This window comes from Hemisphaericaspora subhashii (assembly GCF_019202705.1).
Source record: "Hemisphaericaspora subhashii strain CBS 10753 chromosome Unknown scaffold84, whole genome shotgun sequence".
Lineage (NCBI taxonomy): Eukaryota > Fungi > Ascomycota > Pichiomycetes > Serinales > Debaryomycetaceae > Hemisphaericaspora > Hemisphaericaspora subhashii.
In genome coordinates, this window is record NW_026057244.1 from 25626 (window position 1) to 44710 (window position 19085).

General features: G+C 35.6%; 8 protein-coding genes across 8 annotated transcripts; 4 read left to right on the plus strand and 4 right to left on the minus strand. All coding sequences in view use genetic code 12, as the record gives it.

Annotated features, from left to right (window-relative positions):
- Positions 1–592: 592 nt before the first annotated feature.
- Positions 593–5077, plus strand: J8A68_001988 (uncharacterized protein; the record flags this gene model as incomplete). Its single annotated transcript, XM_049405690.1, has 2 exons — positions 593–3723; positions 3976–5077. 2 exons carry the CDS (start codon positions 593–595, stop codon positions 5075–5077), a joined length of 4233 nt encoding a protein of 1410 aa, XP_049264714.1.
- Positions 5078–5503: 426 nt separating this feature from the next.
- J8A68_001989 (uncharacterized protein) lies at positions 5504–6700 on the minus strand (the record flags this gene model as incomplete). The annotated part of the gene is made up of 1 exon (XM_049405691.1): positions 5504–6700. The coding sequence occupies one exon, from the start codon at positions 6698–6700 to the stop codon at positions 5504–5506; it is 1197 nt and encodes a 398-aa protein (XP_049264715.1).
- Positions 6701–8919: 2219 nt separating this feature from the next.
- RAC1 (Rho family GTPase) lies at positions 8920–9576 on the plus strand (the record flags this gene model as incomplete). The annotated part of the gene is made up of 1 exon (XM_049405692.1): positions 8920–9576. The coding sequence occupies one exon, from the start codon at positions 8920–8922 to the stop codon at positions 9574–9576; it is 657 nt and encodes a 218-aa protein (XP_049264716.1).
- A 133-nt stretch (positions 9577–9709) lies between these two features.
- On the minus strand, positions 9710–10399 carry NOP6 (Nop6p; the record flags this gene model as incomplete). The annotated part of the gene is made up of 1 exon (XM_049405693.1): positions 9710–10399. The coding sequence occupies one exon, from the start codon at positions 10397–10399 to the stop codon at positions 9710–9712; it is 690 nt and encodes a 229-aa protein (XP_049264717.1).
- A 276-nt stretch (positions 10400–10675) lies between these two features.
- On the minus strand, positions 10676–12163 carry J8A68_001992 (WD40 repeat domain-containing protein; the record flags this gene model as incomplete). The annotated part of the gene is made up of 1 exon (XM_049405694.1): positions 10676–12163. One exon carries the CDS (start codon positions 12161–12163, stop codon positions 10676–10678), a length of 1488 nt encoding a protein of 495 aa, XP_049264718.1.
- Positions 12164–12668: 505 nt separating this feature from the next.
- On the plus strand, positions 12669–13787 carry J8A68_001993 (putative oxidoreductase; the record flags this gene model as incomplete). The annotated part of the gene is made up of 1 exon (XM_049405695.1): positions 12669–13787. The coding sequence occupies one exon, from the start codon at positions 12669–12671 to the stop codon at positions 13785–13787; it is 1119 nt and encodes a 372-aa protein (XP_049264719.1).
- Positions 13788–15664: 1877 nt separating this feature from the next.
- NPR1 (serine/threonine protein kinase) lies at positions 15665–18271 on the plus strand (the record flags this gene model as incomplete). The annotated part of the gene is made up of 1 exon (XM_049405696.1): positions 15665–18271. One exon carries the CDS (start codon positions 15665–15667, stop codon positions 18269–18271), a length of 2607 nt encoding a protein of 868 aa, XP_049264720.1.
- Positions 18272–18558: 287 nt separating this feature from the next.
- On the minus strand, positions 18559–18990 carry MRPL19 (mitochondrial 54S ribosomal protein uL11m; the record flags this gene model as incomplete). The annotated part of the gene is made up of 1 exon (XM_049405697.1): positions 18559–18990. The coding sequence occupies one exon, from the start codon at positions 18988–18990 to the stop codon at positions 18559–18561; it is 432 nt and encodes a 143-aa protein (XP_049264721.1).
- Between the last annotated feature and the right edge of the window lie 95 nt (positions 18991–19085).

A 19085-nucleotide genomic window follows, 5' to 3' on the forward strand; every position in this document is an offset into this window, starting at 1 on the left:
CAATTCTTCAAAAAAAAAGACTAAAAATAGATTATTTATTCAACAACCTCTTTGGTTGGTTTAGATTAGTGGAAATAGATAATATTCTCCCATCCCATAAATAAATGACTTAAGAAGTCTCTGGAAAGTTTGTTTTTTACAATTTACTCTATATCGATTTCAATGAATCGCAAATCCAGGCAAGAAAGAGTGGAAATCTCTTGTAGGCACCTCGTCGAGACAGCAAGATAACAATTCTAGTAAGTACCTTATCATGTAGGATCGGTAGGGGTCGTAGGGCGGAAGAGTGGTTGATTCATTGGAAGTAGGATACCTTGTGTGGAATAAATTAGGTGAGATCAAAACTGTACTGCATATAACCCAGTTGTTTACATATTTCCCAATTAGGAAAGCAGCAAGCTCTCGAAGAAAAAAAACACCCAGATGAAATTCACATACATTTTCTTACAACCGTTCTTGATCCAATCTCTTTGTCTCTCTGTCTCTGATTCAATTCAGTCTCTTTGTCAGCTTCACTTATTTATAGAAAACAGATTGACGCTTTTCTGGCATTTTCTGCTTCTTTTAACCAATCTTTTGCATATATCCTCGCATGTCAATTCCTGCCTTACCATTCAAAGTAAAGACAATAGTGTCTTGGGCAGGAGAAGAAGAAGGTGATCTCGGTTTTATTGAAAACGAAGTGGTGGAAGTTTATTCCATAGTTGATGAAAGTTGGTGGAGTGGAAAGTTACGAAGAAATAATGCTGAAGGTATTTTCCCTCGAGATTATGTTGAAATCATAGAAGATAGATTGAATCATTCTTCCAGCAACAATTCATTGAATAATTCTAGATTCAATACTCCAACTAAACAACAGCCATTGCAAGACGATCCAAGGATGAGAAGAAGCAATGGAAGTACCCCTCAGACATTGTTGAACAAATTGACTCCTTCAAAACCACCTCCTAACCCATTGAACAATCCAAACATGTCTTTTGAATACGAGGCTGATGGTAGTTTTGACAACAGTTTCAAAGCAACCGGGTATACTCCAACCAAGGCCACTAGATCCAAGAAATGCATGCTGTCAATTATCAATCATCCTAGGAATAAAATGGCGTATCAACAACAGCAAGAAGAAATGTTACGAGACGTTGAGGTAGATGACGGTTCATTCACCCAAACTCCTAGGTTAATTCAGTCCGATTCCAAAAGATTCTCACAGCACGAGAAGTATTATAGTTCACCAGACGTAAGGATTAAGAATAGTAGATCTCAGTCATTTGTGCCTCGAGAAAATAATTCTCAACAACATTACCCAAAATCACAATCTTATGCTGATTTAACCACACCGAGGAATGGTACCCAAATTTCTTCACCCCCTTATCAACAAGGCGCTGAACCATATGGCCTGCGCCAACATTCTCCAAATGGTGGATATAGAAGTGGTCAGATTCCACAAGAAGACGATATCCTAAATGATTTCGAAGAAATTTCTCGAAAACGAGCCCAATTAGAATATGAATTGCAAAAGTTGAAACAATTAGAAAGATCATCTATAATGAAGAAAAGTCCAATTGCAAAACATCTACATGACAATAACCCATCAATTGACTCATATTCTAGTAATGAGGACTCCAAGAAACCATACCCTTCTCGTGACGACTTAAGTAAGAAACTATCCAGATCGGTCACAGACGAGGATTATGAAGATGACGAATATGACGATAATCGCCAATACATAAGAAGCAATCATGGGTCAGCCTCACCTGAAAGAGAGGAATCTCCACCTCCCCCACCACCACCCAAGCATGCAACACCAATCAGAAAGAATTATGAAACTGAGAATCAGTTATTTCAGAAAGCTTCATTCAATGGAAGTGGAAGTCAGATAGATGTAACTGAGAAGGATCTTCAAAGATTGGCTCTTCAACACGAAGAATTGAAGGCTTCAATCAAGTCATTACAAAGTGATGTATTGAACTTATCCGAATTGAGTGCAACAAGTGCCGGCTCCTTCATGAGACACAAGTATGAGAAACAACTCCGTCAAAGTGAATTAGGAATGAATGGGATGTCATTAGAAGAGAAGGAAGCTGAAGAAAACGAACAAAACGATGGACCTAGTCCCCAAGAACCAGAATTTCGTATTCCTACAGGTACAAAAGAAACAATGGATCATGTTTTCCAAGATAAGAAATCAAGACATCCTAACATCTTTAAGAAGTTGTTAAAGAAATCTAACTCGGACGATATTGCATTAAACCACCCAATTGAACAGAGGTTCAAGAAACAAGAAGAAATTGATATGACCGCTTTTAAAATGGACATTGATCGGATGAATTCTTTAACTACACTGGATAAGCAAGGTAGAACGAGACGTGTTGTTAGAGAAGAAGGTAGTTTGATTGTGAAACCCTTGGATTTTATTTCGGAAATCAATACCAATGAGACAGTTATCGAAGATGCCGAAGTTCGGACTGGGGTTGCGGGTCAATTCACACTTGATGAGATGCAATATTCTAAAGTGGAAAAATTTATGGAAAGTTATTCTATCAATTCCGATTTAAATGACATGATTTCTGATATTTCGACTAAATTTCATACTTCGAAGCTTAATCAAATTAGATGTATCTTATTACATTTTTGTAAATTTAGAATCATCGAGGAATCATCCAAAATTCTGACAATTAAACCAAAACTCACCGAAGTTCAATACAAAGGAGAAGCATCCATTTATCAACTCAATTATTTATTCAAGAAGATTTTAGATGCATTGAGAATCCCACTGGAAGTTGTGTTAGGATTTTGGAAGAAACCCAATGAATTCTATCATAATGAACAATATGTTATCAATCACTGTTGGTTATCAATTTTAATTGATGGAAATTTCCGAATTTTGGATATCTACAATTTCAAACATGTATCTGTTTGTAATTTACGTTCCAAGTTCAATGAATTCTATTTCTTATCAGAACCATTAAGTTTAGTATCTACTCATATCCCATCTATTATTGATTTACAACATGTCATGCCACCCATTGATCCAAATATTGCATTTTATTTACCTAGAACATATTCCGGTTTCTATAAAAACAATTTATCAATCCGTAATTTCAACAATGCATTAACAAGATTAAAAGATTGGGAATTCTTTGAATTGGAATTAGATATTCCTCAAGATGTTGAATTATTCACCCTTGTGAAAACCGCCAAAATCACCACCAATGATCTCAGTCTCTGTCAGATCAAATGGACCAAACATAAACGAATTGCCAAAATTAAAGCCATCTTACCAGAACGTGAATCCATTGGGGTATTGCAAATTTTTGCCGGTCCAAAGGGATTACAAAAACATTTTGAAAATATTCATGAATTATCAGTAGTCATCCCATTATATCATCAAGGTATTCATAAACCTACCAAATTCGTCCAAAGGTTCCCAACGGTACAAAGTCAACGAAATGATTTATATATCATAAAACCTCAAACTAATAAAATCATTGTTAAGACATCATATAATTTTGAAATTGAACAATATCCTTCTCAAGGATTAGATGAATTGATGGTGACAAATGAAGAATTCAAATTAGTTATCGAATCACCCTCGGGGAAGTATTTTAAATTGAATAAAGAGAATACGGATTTGGATAAACCATATGGGGTTTATTCTTCAAATATCAAATGTCTGGAGACGGGATTGTATCGTGGGTTGGTCATTGGCGATAGTGGGACTAGTTGGTATGTGTTTGCCCAATGGGAATGTGTGAATGGAATTATATAGGGTTTTTTTTGGAAACCCTACTGCATTTATATAATATGTATAGTTTGTATTTTTTGTTGTTGCATAAGTCATAATTATAAACAATTGTAATAGTATTAATAATTAAGTAAATGAAACTGAAAGTTTTGCAATCGACATAGATATATGTCGTTCTGCAACCAGAAACGACATTTCTCAGAATTATAATATGCGACATCGAGTAGTCATAGTAAAATTTGCAGAGACAGAAAATTACTCCAAATATCATCAAACTACTCATTTCCATCAGCAATCATGTCCACAGCAGCAGTAGCAACTAGACGACCCGAATCCAACAAAGCTCGTGAATCCCCAGCCACTACCCAGAATTACTCAAAAGAAAAGAAAGTTGGGGAAGGTACATATGCCGTGGTTTACCTTGGGCATCAAATCACCACCAAACGACGGATTGCCATCAAAGAGATCAAAACGGGAATATTCAAAGATGGATTAGATATGTCAGCACTTCGAGAAGTCAAATATTTACAAGAGCTTCGACATCCCAATGTCATCGAATTGATTGATGTTTTTTCTACCACAAATAACTTAAATCTAGTATTGGAATTCTTACCTTGTGATTTAGAAGTTTTAATTAAAGATAAATCAATAGTATTCAAATCGTCAGATATAAAATCCTGGTTATTGATGACACTTCGAGGAATTCATCATTGTCATCGAAATTTCATCTTACACCGAGATTTAAAACCAAATAATTTATTAATTGCACCTGATGGACAATTAAAAATTGCTGATTTTGGACTTGCCCGATCCCTCGGAAATGCCAGTGAAGATCTTTCATCCAACGTAGTTACACGATGGTATCGTGCTCCTGAGCTCTTATTTGGAGCAAAGCATTATACTGGTGCCATTGATATTTGGTCAATTGGGATCATATTTGCCGAATTAATGTTACGTATCCCTTATTTACCAGGCAAGGATGATATTGATCAATTAGATGTGACATTCCGAGCATTAGGAACTCCCACGGAACAAATCTGGCCCCATGTGTCGAGTTTACCTTTGTATAATTCTTTGAAATTGTATCCACCCCCTTCGAAACAGGAATTGAGAAATCGATTTAGTGCAGCGACGGAAAAGGCACTTGATTTGTTGATTTGTATGACACAATTGGATCCTTCGAGACGGTGTGATTCGACTCAAGCTTTATTGCATGATTATTTTATTGAGAGTCCTAGAGCTACTGATCCGAAGAATTTGCCAGGGAAAGGAGATGATAAGAAGAGGGCTGGAGAAGACGGAATTGATGGTGATTCAAAACGAAGACATATGTAGGAAAATTGGGTTTAGGTTTGTAGAGATAAACAATATATGCAGTTTATTACAAGAAGTCCATAAGATTTTGACGAAGAGCACAAAGGTGTCGTCACTTGGCTCATCAGAGTCTTCGACATTGTGATCCAGATATATATTAAGCAAAAGTTTTCAAGTTTGAACTTCAATACTGATATTTGATAGTTGCCTCCGTTATGACTTCACCTCAATACTGAAGAGTTTAGTTCTATTCAAATAGATTTTCATTCAATTATAAATGTGATCCCCCGGAGTTATTCTACATGTTCAACTCTTTCTATTGACGAAAAATTTGTTGATATTAACCGGACTGGGGAGTATGGCAATTGATGGTAATTACAAAAGAAATGAACGGGTCTAGATTTTTAGATATACAATAAATACAACAATACAAAAATTTCTCTAAGATTATTTATAATACATATCTCTAACATATTCAGCAATCCCCCAAGCAGCAGTCAACCCCGGACTTTCAATCCCCATAAGATTAACAAACCCAGGATATCCTTCTTCTTGTTTAATTCTAAAATCCACCGAAATCCCTTCATTAATAGCCTTAGACACAGTTTTTGGTCTCACACCGGAATAAGAAGGATTTAAAGACCCATCGGGTAAACTAGGATAATAACTCCTAATCGCCTCATACGCTTTTGGTAAATTCAATGCATTGGGAGTATAATCAATCTGCTCGGGGTCTTCGGTATCTAACCATTCAATATCGGGTCCAAATCTGATTTGTCCCCCAAGATCAAAAGTTAAATGCGTACCTAATGAGGTTGCATTGGGATTGGGACAAGGATAGATTAATACATCGGAGATTTTACCCACTGGGGTTTCAGGGGTAAAACTATAATAATTCCCCTTGGCGAAATGATACTCGTAATGGAGTGAAGGGGGTAATAACATATTTGAGATTTTTGCCGCGTGTAATCCGGCGGAATTGATGAGATTTTCAGAAGTGATGGTGGTGGTTTCTTGAGATTCGGTGTCTTGGACGGTGATTTTATATTCATTGTTTTCACGTTCTAATGCCGTGACTTTTGAATTTAAGGAAATGGTTCCTTCGGCATTTTCAAATCTACCCTCGTGGAATAATACATAATCATGAACATTAAGAATCCCGGTTGTTGGACTTACTAATACATTTTGTCCAACATGAATTAATGGATGTTTTTTCATAGCAAGATTTCTAGGTAATAAAGTAACAGGAACATTCAAATCTCTTGCATTATTAAAAATTGCAAATAAATATTCTTCTTCTTCTCGATTTTGAGCAACAACCCATTTTCCACATTTTTGAACACTTTGAAAATGTCCTTTTTCAAACGCTTCATAAATCCTTTGTTTTCCTTTAATACAAAGTTGGGCTTTTAATGTATCTTTTGGATAATAAATCCCAGCATGAATAACTTCAGAATTTCTCGAAGTAGTTTCAGAACCCAAGGCACCATGTTGTTCTAATAAAAGAACATTACTTCCTGGTTGTAATTGTAATTCAGCTGCAACTGCCGTACCTACAACACCACCCCCAATGACAACATGGGAAAAATCAGCAAGGATTGGACGTGATTGATGAAAGAATCTTTTTTTAACTTGAGTAAACATCTTGTTCAGTTGTAGATGATTATCAATTTGGTAAGGAATGAAAAGGAATTGGATAGAAAAACCCTCGAAAGTTGTCGAGTTTTCACAATTCAAGTGGATGTGGAAGAGGAACCCCGGGATATTCTTGTTTCAATATCTAAATGCCGTACAGTTCACAACAATTAGCGAGATAGAAGAGTCGTGCCCAGAGACTAAACAACAAGAAAAAAATGTTGAAACATTAAAATTCACCTGGTAGCACCCTACTGATAAGGTAGGGGCTGCAAAACTTGTCGATTTGGTACAATAAAACAACAAAGGACAAGAGATTTGTAAAGAAATATCTAAGAATCGATAAGAAGATTAAGATCAGGGGTGAAACTAGATAGTGCCTTGAGGAATCTAACTTTAAGACCAAATCAATTGATTGTGTGGGATGAAGATTGATTTATTATACCATTTCGAGAAACGATTGCAAACTTTTTAGGTATCTCTTATCATGCAATTAAGTATTCATAGCATCTGTTTTACAATAGAAGATGCTTATACGGTGAAAGCAACTCCCCCAAAAAGAGGGGATGAATCTTGACATATCGCCAAGTATCAATGACAGTCTTGAACAACCCCTGAAACCCATTTATAATCACTCAAGATTTAAATCCTGGACATTTACACTTGAGAACAAATGTTTCAAGAATTGTCTTTGAATTAATCTCTTAAATATGACTAACAAATGTATAGCAATTTAACCTATTCATGTAATGTCCCAACAGAATAAATCTAGCATAGTTGAATGAAAATCTTGCATAAGTGTCAGGTATAGTCGATCCATTGTATTAGAGACATTGGGACTAACAACACATCTGTTTTTATTAAGTGAAACATTATCGGAATGCAGCGATACCAGATTAATTTCAAAGGAACTTGTTGTTCTTAAGACCGAAAATAGTATGGCTCTATAGAAAACTTAGAGATACAAGAGTTGGTTACTAGCCTGCTTGTCTTAAGAAATACAAAGTGATATTATTATTATTATCTCAAAATGTCATGTTCTTATTTTTTTGTTTTGGTGATAGAGAGATTCCAGTAAGTTAAAAATCGTACTATAATAAGATCGTACGATATATATATACAGTACGTACATACATAGTGATAATTAGTTACCGTTTAGTTTGTTTTGTTAGCAATTCTGTAATCAAAATGGATTTGTTGTAGAATGATATGTTTTAGTTAGAGTACACTTTTTTTACAATTGGCCCCCTATTAATGAAATGTATAGTTTATAATTATAAGGTTAATTTCAAAAATGACAAAAGCCATAGTTTTTTTTACATTTGTGACATTATTATTAGTAATCGCCAGGCACAATTTACAATAAATAATTACACACAATCTGATTGTGAATTGTTAATTGTTAGTTTATGCTTTGTGTTACAAATAATTATTATAATTACTCTTTATAAACAATTGTTGTACGGTGAGTTTCCATTTTAAGGTCTATTGAAAAAGAATTAGTATAATTACACAAAGCGTCTCAGTTTCTATTAAATTCGTATTGTGATACACCATTTAATTAATTACCATAAAAAGATATTGTGTGTTTCAGATTTGAAGTTGTTTTGACAATTACAACCGAATGGTAACACTTTAAATTCAATCAATCAATTTGAAGTTAAATCAGAAATAAAAAAATAAATATTTTAATTTGCCGAGACATTAGACGAAAAATAAAAAAGTGTTACAATTATTACATACACATAATACACAGAGAGAGAGTGAATGAGATCATCATGCGCTGTTAGAAGACAGAGCGGCCAGAGCAACGGAAGAACACCCCAATGATACACAAGATCAACTAACAAACAATAGACGTATGTATTCTCTAAAGAATAGTAGTTCTAAAGTAATTAATAAGCCTCAGGTTACTAAAAGGACGAATATACGATATACCCATAACTAAAATTTAATATAAAGTTTGATTTATCGAATTCGTTTTTTTTTTTATTTTTCCCTTAAAAAGCAAATTCACCAAACCTTTTTTTTTTGTACATTTTTAAATTTAAATATATTTCAGTTTTTTCAACAATAAAATCAATTTAACAGTAATCTACAACTTACTATAAGTACAAACTACACTACCTCCTTTTTGTCATATACACACACACATACCCACAGTTACTACTACTAAGTATCTAAACCATACAAAAGACAAACACACACACATATAGACAGTTAAAAAAATGAGAAGTATTAAAGCAGTTGTTGTTGGTGATGGTGGAGTTGGTAAAACTTGTTTATTAATATCATATACAACAAATACATTCCCTAATGATTATATCCCTACTGTATTCGATAACTATTCTGCATCTGTAATGATCGATGGAGAACCAATCAAATTAGGTTTATGGGATACTGCTGGTCAATCAGAATATGATAGATTAAGACCTTTATCTTATCCTCAAACTGAAATCTTTTTAGTATGTTTTTCAATAGTTAATCCTGATTCTTATTTAAATGTAAGATCAAAATGGATACCTGAAATATTACATCATTGTCCAAAAGATATATTGATTTTATTAATAGGTACAAAACTTGATTTAAGAGATGATTATAGTATATTAGATGAATTAGATTCAAATGGTTTAAAACCAATCACTTATCAACAAGGTAAAAAATTAGCAATGGAAATTGGAGCAATCGATTATATGGAATGTTCTGCTGCAACTCAATTTGGTGTTCGAGAGATTTTTGATTTTGCAATTAGAGCGGTATTGGAACCTCCAAGATCTAAAAAGCCTTATGTAAGTGGAATACCTGGTTTATCTTCTGATACTTCAGGAACTAATACTACTCCTAGAAAGAAAAGAGTTATTAAAAAGAAGTGTACTATATTATAGGTACCCTATGTGTATATTATGAGGACAATCAATTATTTACGATAAAAGATACAAAGTTTTGTGTTCATTGACTTTCTGTATATGTTAGATGTGGTTAATTAATATGAAAAAAATAACCTAAAGTTTAAGCTTCCTAACTAAGTAACTTCATTCTAGATGGATGTATCCCAGAAGGACGACCAACAGGAGCAGAAGAATCATCATCTCCACCTTCAGATTTCTTATTATCCACCTTCTTACCTTCCGCCTTCTTCGTCTTTTTCACTTCATCCATCTTCTTTCTCCCTTCCAACATCTTTTCATTCTTTTCTTTAATCTTTTGTATTCTATTCTCACTATTCCCACCACCACCAACAGTTAATTCAACATTTATTTTCCGATTCCTTAATAATGAATGATGCATACGCAAAGCTAATTCCATCTTACTTTGAATCTCTTGAGTATCATTATCAAATTCCAAAAATGCAATCCCTTTATCTTGTCTAATTCGAATTCTATCAGGATTACTATTCTTAAAATGGGATACTAATTCAACTTGGGTGATATCATATGGTAAATTTCCGACAAATACTATAAATCTTGGTCCACGACCTTCATTTACACCTTTTCCTTTCTTACCTCTTCTGGTTTTTCTCTTCTTAGGAGCGGGTGATTCCCCGCCTTCTTCAGTTGTAGATGGTTGGGTGGCTGTGGCCTCGGGTGTTTCATCTTCTAGTTTTCGTTTTTGTTGTTTTTCTTGTTTTTCAACTTCTCTTTCTTCTTTTGATTTACGGAATCCAAGTGCTTTCTTTTGCTTCTTGGATAATTTTTCAACTTCTGACATTGTGTTTATAGTATGTAGTTTGTTTGGATGTCTTGTTCTATGTGATAAATATCTATTCGGTGTATTGAAGAAATTTGAAAATTATGAGATGAAAGAAAAAAAATATAATTTTATGCGATGGCCATCTCTCACGATTCAATTGCTGCAAATATTACATGGAACACAATTCACCACAATTCAACCTACAGGCTCTTCCGCAAACGACAATGCAATGCAATATGATATATCTATTTCTACTATACAAGTTTCTTATTTCTATAAAAAAGAGAGAGAAGTCTACTCTTTTGAATCAATGCTATCAAGTAATTTAGCATGATCCTTAATAAGTAATTCATGTTTATTTCTCAACTCAGAATAAGCATCAGCCACCTTCTTCAACTTCTCTTCAAGATCAACTACTTTGGAATTATCACCACTAGAAGTTGTCCCACCCAATTGTTTCACAGTTGAAGCTACGCCTGACAAATTTCTAAATTCTAATTCTTCATTTTGTTTCTCCTTTAACCAATTTTCAAAAGAATCGTCTTCTCCTTGTTGTACATCCCCAGGAATATCTAAAAACAACTGATGATCAACTGGATCATTACTTGCTAACACTCTCTTGAATTGTGGGATCATTCTATGTTTCTTATCTAAATTCTTTGCTCCCAATCCAGTTGCAGAATCACCAGGTATTGTCGCTACGGCAAGATATGAAATTGGTGAATTGTTAGGACAGGGAGTGAAAGCTTTGATAACTTGCTTAGTAACGATATCAGATACAAATACTCTTCCCTTAGAATCACCAGATATTATACTTGTCCCATCTAAAGAAATTGACAATTTCGTAACCGATATCATTGATCCCTCCTCATCAGACCGATGTTGGACAAAGGTATGTTTCAAATTTGGATCATTCTCAACGGTGATTATCTTATTCATCCCACCAATACTTTCCAATACTCCCGTGTTTGGGTTTATGTTATATAATGGAATAGATCTAATTTGTCCATTTTCCAATCCGGCATAAATGGCCCGATTTGCAGGATCAAGAGTTAAACTATCAACTGGATTTGATAATATAAAAGTCGTCAATAATTGTTTTGTCATTATATCATAAACACGAACAGTATTATCTTTTGAACAAGTATATAATCTCAAATCATTACCACCACCACTGATAACCATATCAGTTATGGGCAATGTATTATCCGTAATCTGATAAAACGGCTTCACTCCACCATCCTCACTCTTCACTTTCTTAACCAAATCAGCCGTATTCCAAACTATACACCTCCCATCCTGTCCACTCGTCACCAAAAAACTCCCACCTCTATCAAACCTAATATTCGTAATCCCCTGATAATGCCCCTCCTTCACACAGACCAAATCTCCAGAACTAAGTTCCCAAATATATATCTTCCCCGTCTTACTCCCACCCGCCAACAACCAGGGAATCCTAAACCTCGGCACTGTTGAAAATTTCCCAGTTTGGGGATGGTCAATCACAGTCAAACAAGACAATGCCTCCGGGATGGGGATACGTTGTTCAGGAGCCTCCTTGCCCCAGGAATATACCGTAATCAAAGCTTTGGTGGCAGAACAGGTGAACAATCTCTCACCGGGTCCGAATCCTGTAAGATAGGCACCATTGGAAGGAGAGTCGGCTTGACGGAATGAGATGTGGTGGTGGGAGGTATGGATTGAACTGGCGTGGGCGAGGGATGATTGGGAGGATTTGTCGGCTGGATCGCCTTGGGAGATGTAGAATACTGATTCGTCCATGCTGGTTGTTGTTGTTCTGGAATCTAGATATCGGATTTTTAAGAAGAGATGAGATTGATATAGTGATGAGATGCCCAGTGAAAAATTAATTTAGTAGCAACAGTTTCTTCAAAACTGGCAGCGCCACAACTTCAACAACACTCAGAAAAATTTCAACCAGATTTAATTGATGAGATCTGGGATTGTTACCTCTCATCATCAAAATAGTATATCTAATTAGGAAGACATGCCAGTTGATTTCATAAGCAGCGTCGTACTAGACGGCCCCCAAGTCATTCCCTACTGGCCCACCCTCAAAACCTACGGCCCCACAATCCTCCCCATCACCCTCACCATCGCCCTCCTCAAGTATTATTTCTCCGGTACTTCCAACACCTGGGAACGTGACATGCACGGAAAAGTCTTCATCATGACTGGGGCAACTAGTGGACTAGGCGCCCACATCGCCCGTGACCTAGCTCGTCGTGGGGCACAATTAATCCTCCTAACTAGAAAAACCAACGATATGTGGCTAGCTGAATATATCGACGATATAAGAGATCTGACCAATAATGGATTAATTTATGCTGAAGAATGTGATTTGAGTTCATTATATAGTATTCGAAAATTCGTTACGAGGTGGTTAGATAATGCGACACCAAGAAGATTGGATGGAGTGATTTGTTTGGCGGCGGAATGTATCCCCCGGGGAAAAGAAAGGCAGATTACCATGGATGGGGTTGAGAGACAGATTGGGATAAATTATTTAGCTCATTTTCAATTATTGACCTTATTGGGTCCTAGTTTGAGAGTGCAACCTCCTGGTCGAGATGTTAGGATTTTGATTGCGACTTGTTCTCTGCAAGGGTTGGTTCAAGAGTTGGATATGGATGATTTAGGATGGGAGAAGAGGAGATATCCGAAATCAGAACCCTGGAAATTGTATGGGATGTCGAAGTTGTTGCTTGGGTTGTTTGCTAGGGAATATCAGGAACAATTGATGAAGTATGAACGAAAAGATCTTGCTCCTTGTAATGTGAGGATAAATTTGGTAAATCCGGGTTTGTTAAGATCTCCTTCAACTAGAAGATTTATTTCTATGGGAAGTATTTGGGGTTTGGTGATTTATTTGATATTATATCCTATTTGGTGGTTATTCTTTAAGAGTTTAGAACAAGGGGCACAATCATTTTATTTTGCATTATTTGCACCCATTTTTATGAAAGTTGAAGGTGGGAATTTAATTCAAGAATGTAAGATATTAACCAAAATCAGAAAAGAATATAATGATCGTGAATTACAACAGGAATTATTCACAAAGACAGAAGAATTAATTAAGAAATTAGAAACGGCATCAGCAATTGAACGTAATAGAAATCAAACTAAAGAAGAAAAAGAATTGGCTAAAAAGGCCGAAATAGCTAAAAAGAGTGATTTGACTAAAAAACCAGAAACCACTGAAGATTTGGAATACAAAATAAAGGCATTAAGGAATCAAATTGGAATTGCAAGCGGTTCATCACAAGGTAGTCAAGAATTACCATTGTTTCCTGATGATGATGCATTAAAGAATATGAAAGATGTAAAAGTTGGCTCATCGAGTAAGTCGTCGGGAGCTAAGAAGAGGAAGTCAAAGAAGACTTAATTATGTAGCATGTGTGTATATTAATAGAACAAATAGCAATGAGTGGTTTGGGCATGAAATGTATTTTGATAATTTACTTCGTTTTCGGCAACACACTGAAAAAAAGGTGTTGCAAAAAACTTTAGAACTTTTATCTCTTTACGCTTTAAAATTAACAGTAATGATGTCACAAAAAGTATGTAGACATCATTAGGGGGGTCTACTAACATACTTAGATGGATATGGGCCCTTACCACACTTTTGGATAAACTTTTACCTCAAGTTAATGATCCCCAAGAAGTAATTGTTGACACCCAGTTGAATAGAGTCACGCATCAAGCAAACGATAAAGTCAATAACGTCAGCGACAGCACTCAAAAGGTTCGACCGAGAATACCCCAAAGAGATAGCCAAGTAGTATACAGTAGTTTTCTTGGTTTCATTAATGTAAGGTAACGTCGGAAAACACAGAGAGTAGTGTATATCCGCACGTCATTCCAAATCACAAACTTTAAACCTAAATTTATTCAGTCGTCATGTTATGCTACAAATTAAGAAAATTCAATGATCAGGTTTGAAATCGATTACCTCCTATTGGTTACTGATATTGCCGTTTTGAGATGGCAAGCGACACCCAAGAATGAAAAGGTAGCATCACATCAGCGTCACTCTTTGAAAAGTTAAAAAACTGCCTTACGGTTAAACGCTTCCTGTAAGTAGAACCCTGAGTTATGTATGCTATGGTCGTTAGGTACCTCCCATGGTGAGCGTAGTTGTCCTCGGGTTGAATTACAGAAAGCTCCTTTAGGGGGACTTAATATAATCTTAGTTCTAGCGGGGTATACTTTGGCGACGTGCTCTTGGTACTTAATTTGAATAGGAGAACATTTCAACATTAGCTGGAATAGGGATTATAGAACTAGGTATCTAATCACAATTACATTGGTTATCTATCCACTCATATATGGGAAGGATATTATACGGATAGTATCAAGTTTGCCATTAATATAATTATATTCCAGCGCTTCCATCTGATTCAGGGTCTTTGCGGCATTGTTGAATGAACAATTCCCCCACTTTTTATTTCAATTAGGAATACGCGCGTTAGGCACCAAAAATTGGTGGTGGAAGAAGAGGAGACCTCTTGCTTCAAATATGTAACCATTACTAGTGCAAACGGGGCTCCTTAATGAATATTGAATAGATTACACATGATCTGTTGTAAACAAGAATAAGAAAATGAAGCAATGATAGAAAAAAATCATTCCACCTTTAAATAAGATGATGCTGGAGAGGAAAGATTTTATTAATTAATTTTTTTGTAATTAAGATTAGATACCCCGAAAAAGAACAAGAAAAAAGTATAAATCAAAATCATAAAGATAAACAATGACGCTAATCAATTAACACGCCATATGAGATTTAGACTATTGACCTACGACTACAAAGATTATAGATCTCTACTAGGGTTTGGATATTGTTTTCATAGTAGAACAATATGATGAAAGTGGTTGAATTGTGGCTATCTGATCCCGTTGATCACGTGCTTATCTGAAATTTTATTTATCTTAAACAAATTAAATTTCATTAAAAATTTTATTGCCGATATTAAAAATAAAATCTCCTATTAATTATTGTTGTTCCGATCTTCCATTTTTCGTTGGAAGGAAAAAAAAAAGAAATGGTTCAGAATTTCGAACAAGAAAAAAACCGGACACTTTCTACAAGAATTAACCCGTTAAGCATTTTCTTTTCACCCTAATCATCAAAGAACCCCCGAAATAGATTTCAATTTAAGTCCAAAGGGATCCACCAGTTTCATTTGATTATTTATCAGATCTTTAATCATTATTTCATTGAGAAAAAAGATCGCAAGTTATTTTATATTCCAAAATTAAATGAGTATAGTGGAAAAATACACCATGACAAACATCCAAAATATCCCGGATAGCCCAGCTAGCTTCAAGGACGCTTTAACTTCCCTTGATTGCAGCCCAGCATCAGGAAACACCAACCAACAAACGATCTCCTCATTAACTAGACTTATTCAGGAATCGTCTACTTCAAGTTTAGCTTCTACCCCTGCAATTTCGCACAATGCATCCGAAGTGTCCTTGGATAAGAAAGCATCTGCCAATAATAGCATACTATCACAAAATTTAAAAGCTTCTAGTTCAGGATTATCCTTAGAATTGAACAAAAAAGCTACCACTGCTGTATCAACCGGCGACGCAACTACTACTTCTACTAGCGCCACCTCGATTGCGGTCCCCATGAAGAAAGACACTTCCAATGGTACTTTTACTATTGGCAGTGCCCATGATGAAGTTCCATCCATTTCATCTATGACTCCTACTTCACCATATACAAGGCAATATTCAAACTCATTTTCACAAAACCAATTATTTCAAAATAAAGATGTAAAATCAACTTCAAGTCCAAGAATTATAAAGAATAACTCAAGCACTCATTCAAGCTTTTACATTGGTGGTGAAAGTTTATATTCATCAATTCCATACTCTGCACCAGGTGGGAATAAAAATGGAAGTATAAGTTCTGCAAGCGCCAATAATGGAACTAGTATCACATCACCTGCTGGTGGCGCTGCAATGAATCGCGAAGGTTCGCTTTATTCTAATAATGAACTGGGATCAACTGCACATATTCCCAATTTACCAAATGGTCAACCTATTTCATCAATTCATATTCAATCTCCACAAGTTAGTTCTTCAGCGATAGAACCAAGATTTATAATTTCAAAACAAAGAGTAGCACAAGCTCAAGCACAACAACAAGCTGCTCAATTATCCAGTTCTCAACAAAGATCAGGATCACAATCATCTTTGTCACTCTTTTTCTCACTGAAGAGTAAAGCACCAAGAAAAGATTCGACTACTGATTTAGGTTATTTTTATAATAATTCATATCAAGAGGCTCCAACAATGATGGGCACTTCGCCATCTTCAGTTTCATCATCCGAATCAGTATCAAACGTTCCACCAGCAAGACAAGGTTCAATGTCGAACTTGAAACGATTCTTTAAAAGATCAAGTAGTAAAAGTGAAGTTCAACCTTCAAACTTATCCGCTTCCTTAAGATCGAATTCCGGTAGTATGACAATTCCAAGTCCTGTTGCGGTCAGTTCATCATTTCAAGGTGGGCATTCATATACCAATACATCCATTACTACTACTTCATCCAATAATTCAATGTCACAATCTCCAGGTACTTACAACGGACCCGGTTCAATGACACGTACGAACACATTGCAGAATAAGATCAATTATCAAGAACGTAGACAATCAATACTGACAGTTATGAATCCAGCACAACAACTCCCATTCTCAAAGAGATATAGTAAGTTTGGTGAAAGTTTAGGTGCTGGTGCTGGTGGTGCGGTGAAATTAGTTAGTCGACTTTCAGATAAGAAAGTGTTTGCAGTTAAAGAATTTAGAGCTAAATATCCTAATGAATCCAAACGTGATTATGCCAAAAAGATCACCGGTGAATATTGTATTGGATCAACCTTAAAGCATCCAAATATTATTGAAACTGTTGAAATTTGTTATGAAAATGAACGGATTTTGCAAGTTATGGAATATTGTGATTATGATTTATTTGCAATTGTAATGTCAAACAAGATGAGTCGAGAAGAAATTAATTGTTGTTTTAAACAAGTTTTATCCGGGGTTCATTATTTACATTCTATTGGTTTAGCTCATCGTGATTTAAAATTAGATAATTGTGTGATTGATAATCGAGGTATTGTAAGAATCATTGATTTTGGTTCCGCAGTTGTATTTTCATACCCATTCACCAAAACATTAATTGAAGCTCAAGGTATTGTCGGATCTGATCCATATCTTGCCCCTGAAGTTTGTGTGTTTAACAAATATGATCCAAGACCAGTTGATGTTTGGTCAGTGGCAATTATTTTTTGTTGTATGATATTGAAAAAATTCCCTTGGAAAGTACCCAAATTATCCGATCCAAGTTTTAAATTATTCGCTGCTAGACCAGATCTGGTAATTACACCACTTGTTGAACTTTTGAAACGAACTCCACAAGATCATCTTACTGAATCATCTACTAATAGTTCCGGTGGAGGGTTAAGTAGTCTTGGTGATATTTCAGAAGCACTCGAAGAAGTGGATGCAAGTGCCGCTCATGCTGCCGGTGCTAATGGTGCTACTGGAGGTGATCAACCCAAAGACCAAACTTCCACTGAAGTAGGTCCTGATCGTCTTTTATTAGCATTACCTGAAGATTGCCGTGGCTTGATTGGAAGAATGCTTGAATTGGCACCTGCTTGTCGTATCACTATTGACGAAATTATGCAGGATGATTGGTTGAATAGTGTAAATATGTGTACTGTTGATCAACGAATTGAAACTGGGTCCGGAAATGTGACCTGTCATGTTATGAATTGTTCTGATCATGAGCATACTCAAGTGGACCAATCTATGGCTCATATTGCTGCTTTTGATAAGACTAAGAAGAAGTAGAGTGGCGTGAAAAGGAAAGGAAGAGGGTATATTTTGTGTGGGTATTTAGTTCTTTTTGTTTAGTTATTTTGTTGAAAATATTGATAGATTATTATATCACATGAGAGACATTGTAAACCGCTTTTGTAGTCTCGTTCTTTTAGTTCTTGTAGAATATAGTATCCAATACATACAAGAATCTTTAAGCGGTACACTTCCAGCGCTTCAGCCAATCATCTAATTTTAAAAAATGCATTAATAAACCTATGAAATATATATACAAGAAATCAAACCTACACCATTTATCTCTATGGAACAACATTAATACCCATAAGTCTAGCAGTCCCAATCACACTACCCACAATAGCCTGCAATTCCGTATTCTTATGTCTATCATCAGTTTTCTTAATCTTAGCAATCTCATAAACATGTTTCAAACTAATCTCACCCACAATCTCCTTTGTTGGTTTCCCACTTCCCATAGTCACACCGGCGGCTTTTTTCAATAACCAAGTAGTTGGTGGAGATTTCATCTCAAATGTGAAGGTTCTATCTGGTTTAACTCTAATTTGTACCGGGATTGGGGTGTCGGGGATATAATGGGCAGTACGGGCGTTGAATTCTTTACAGAAATCGATGGCTTTCACACCTTTGGAACCTAAGGCTGGACCAACTGGTGGTGCTGGGGCTGCCTTTCCGGCACCAACTATTAATTTGACTAATGCTGCTTTAGTGGACATGTTGGGATATATGCCTTGTAATCTAATTGAATTTTGGTGGATTCTGATTGAAAAAAATTTGATGAAATTTTTTGGGTGAGTTAAATTTGTTAGTC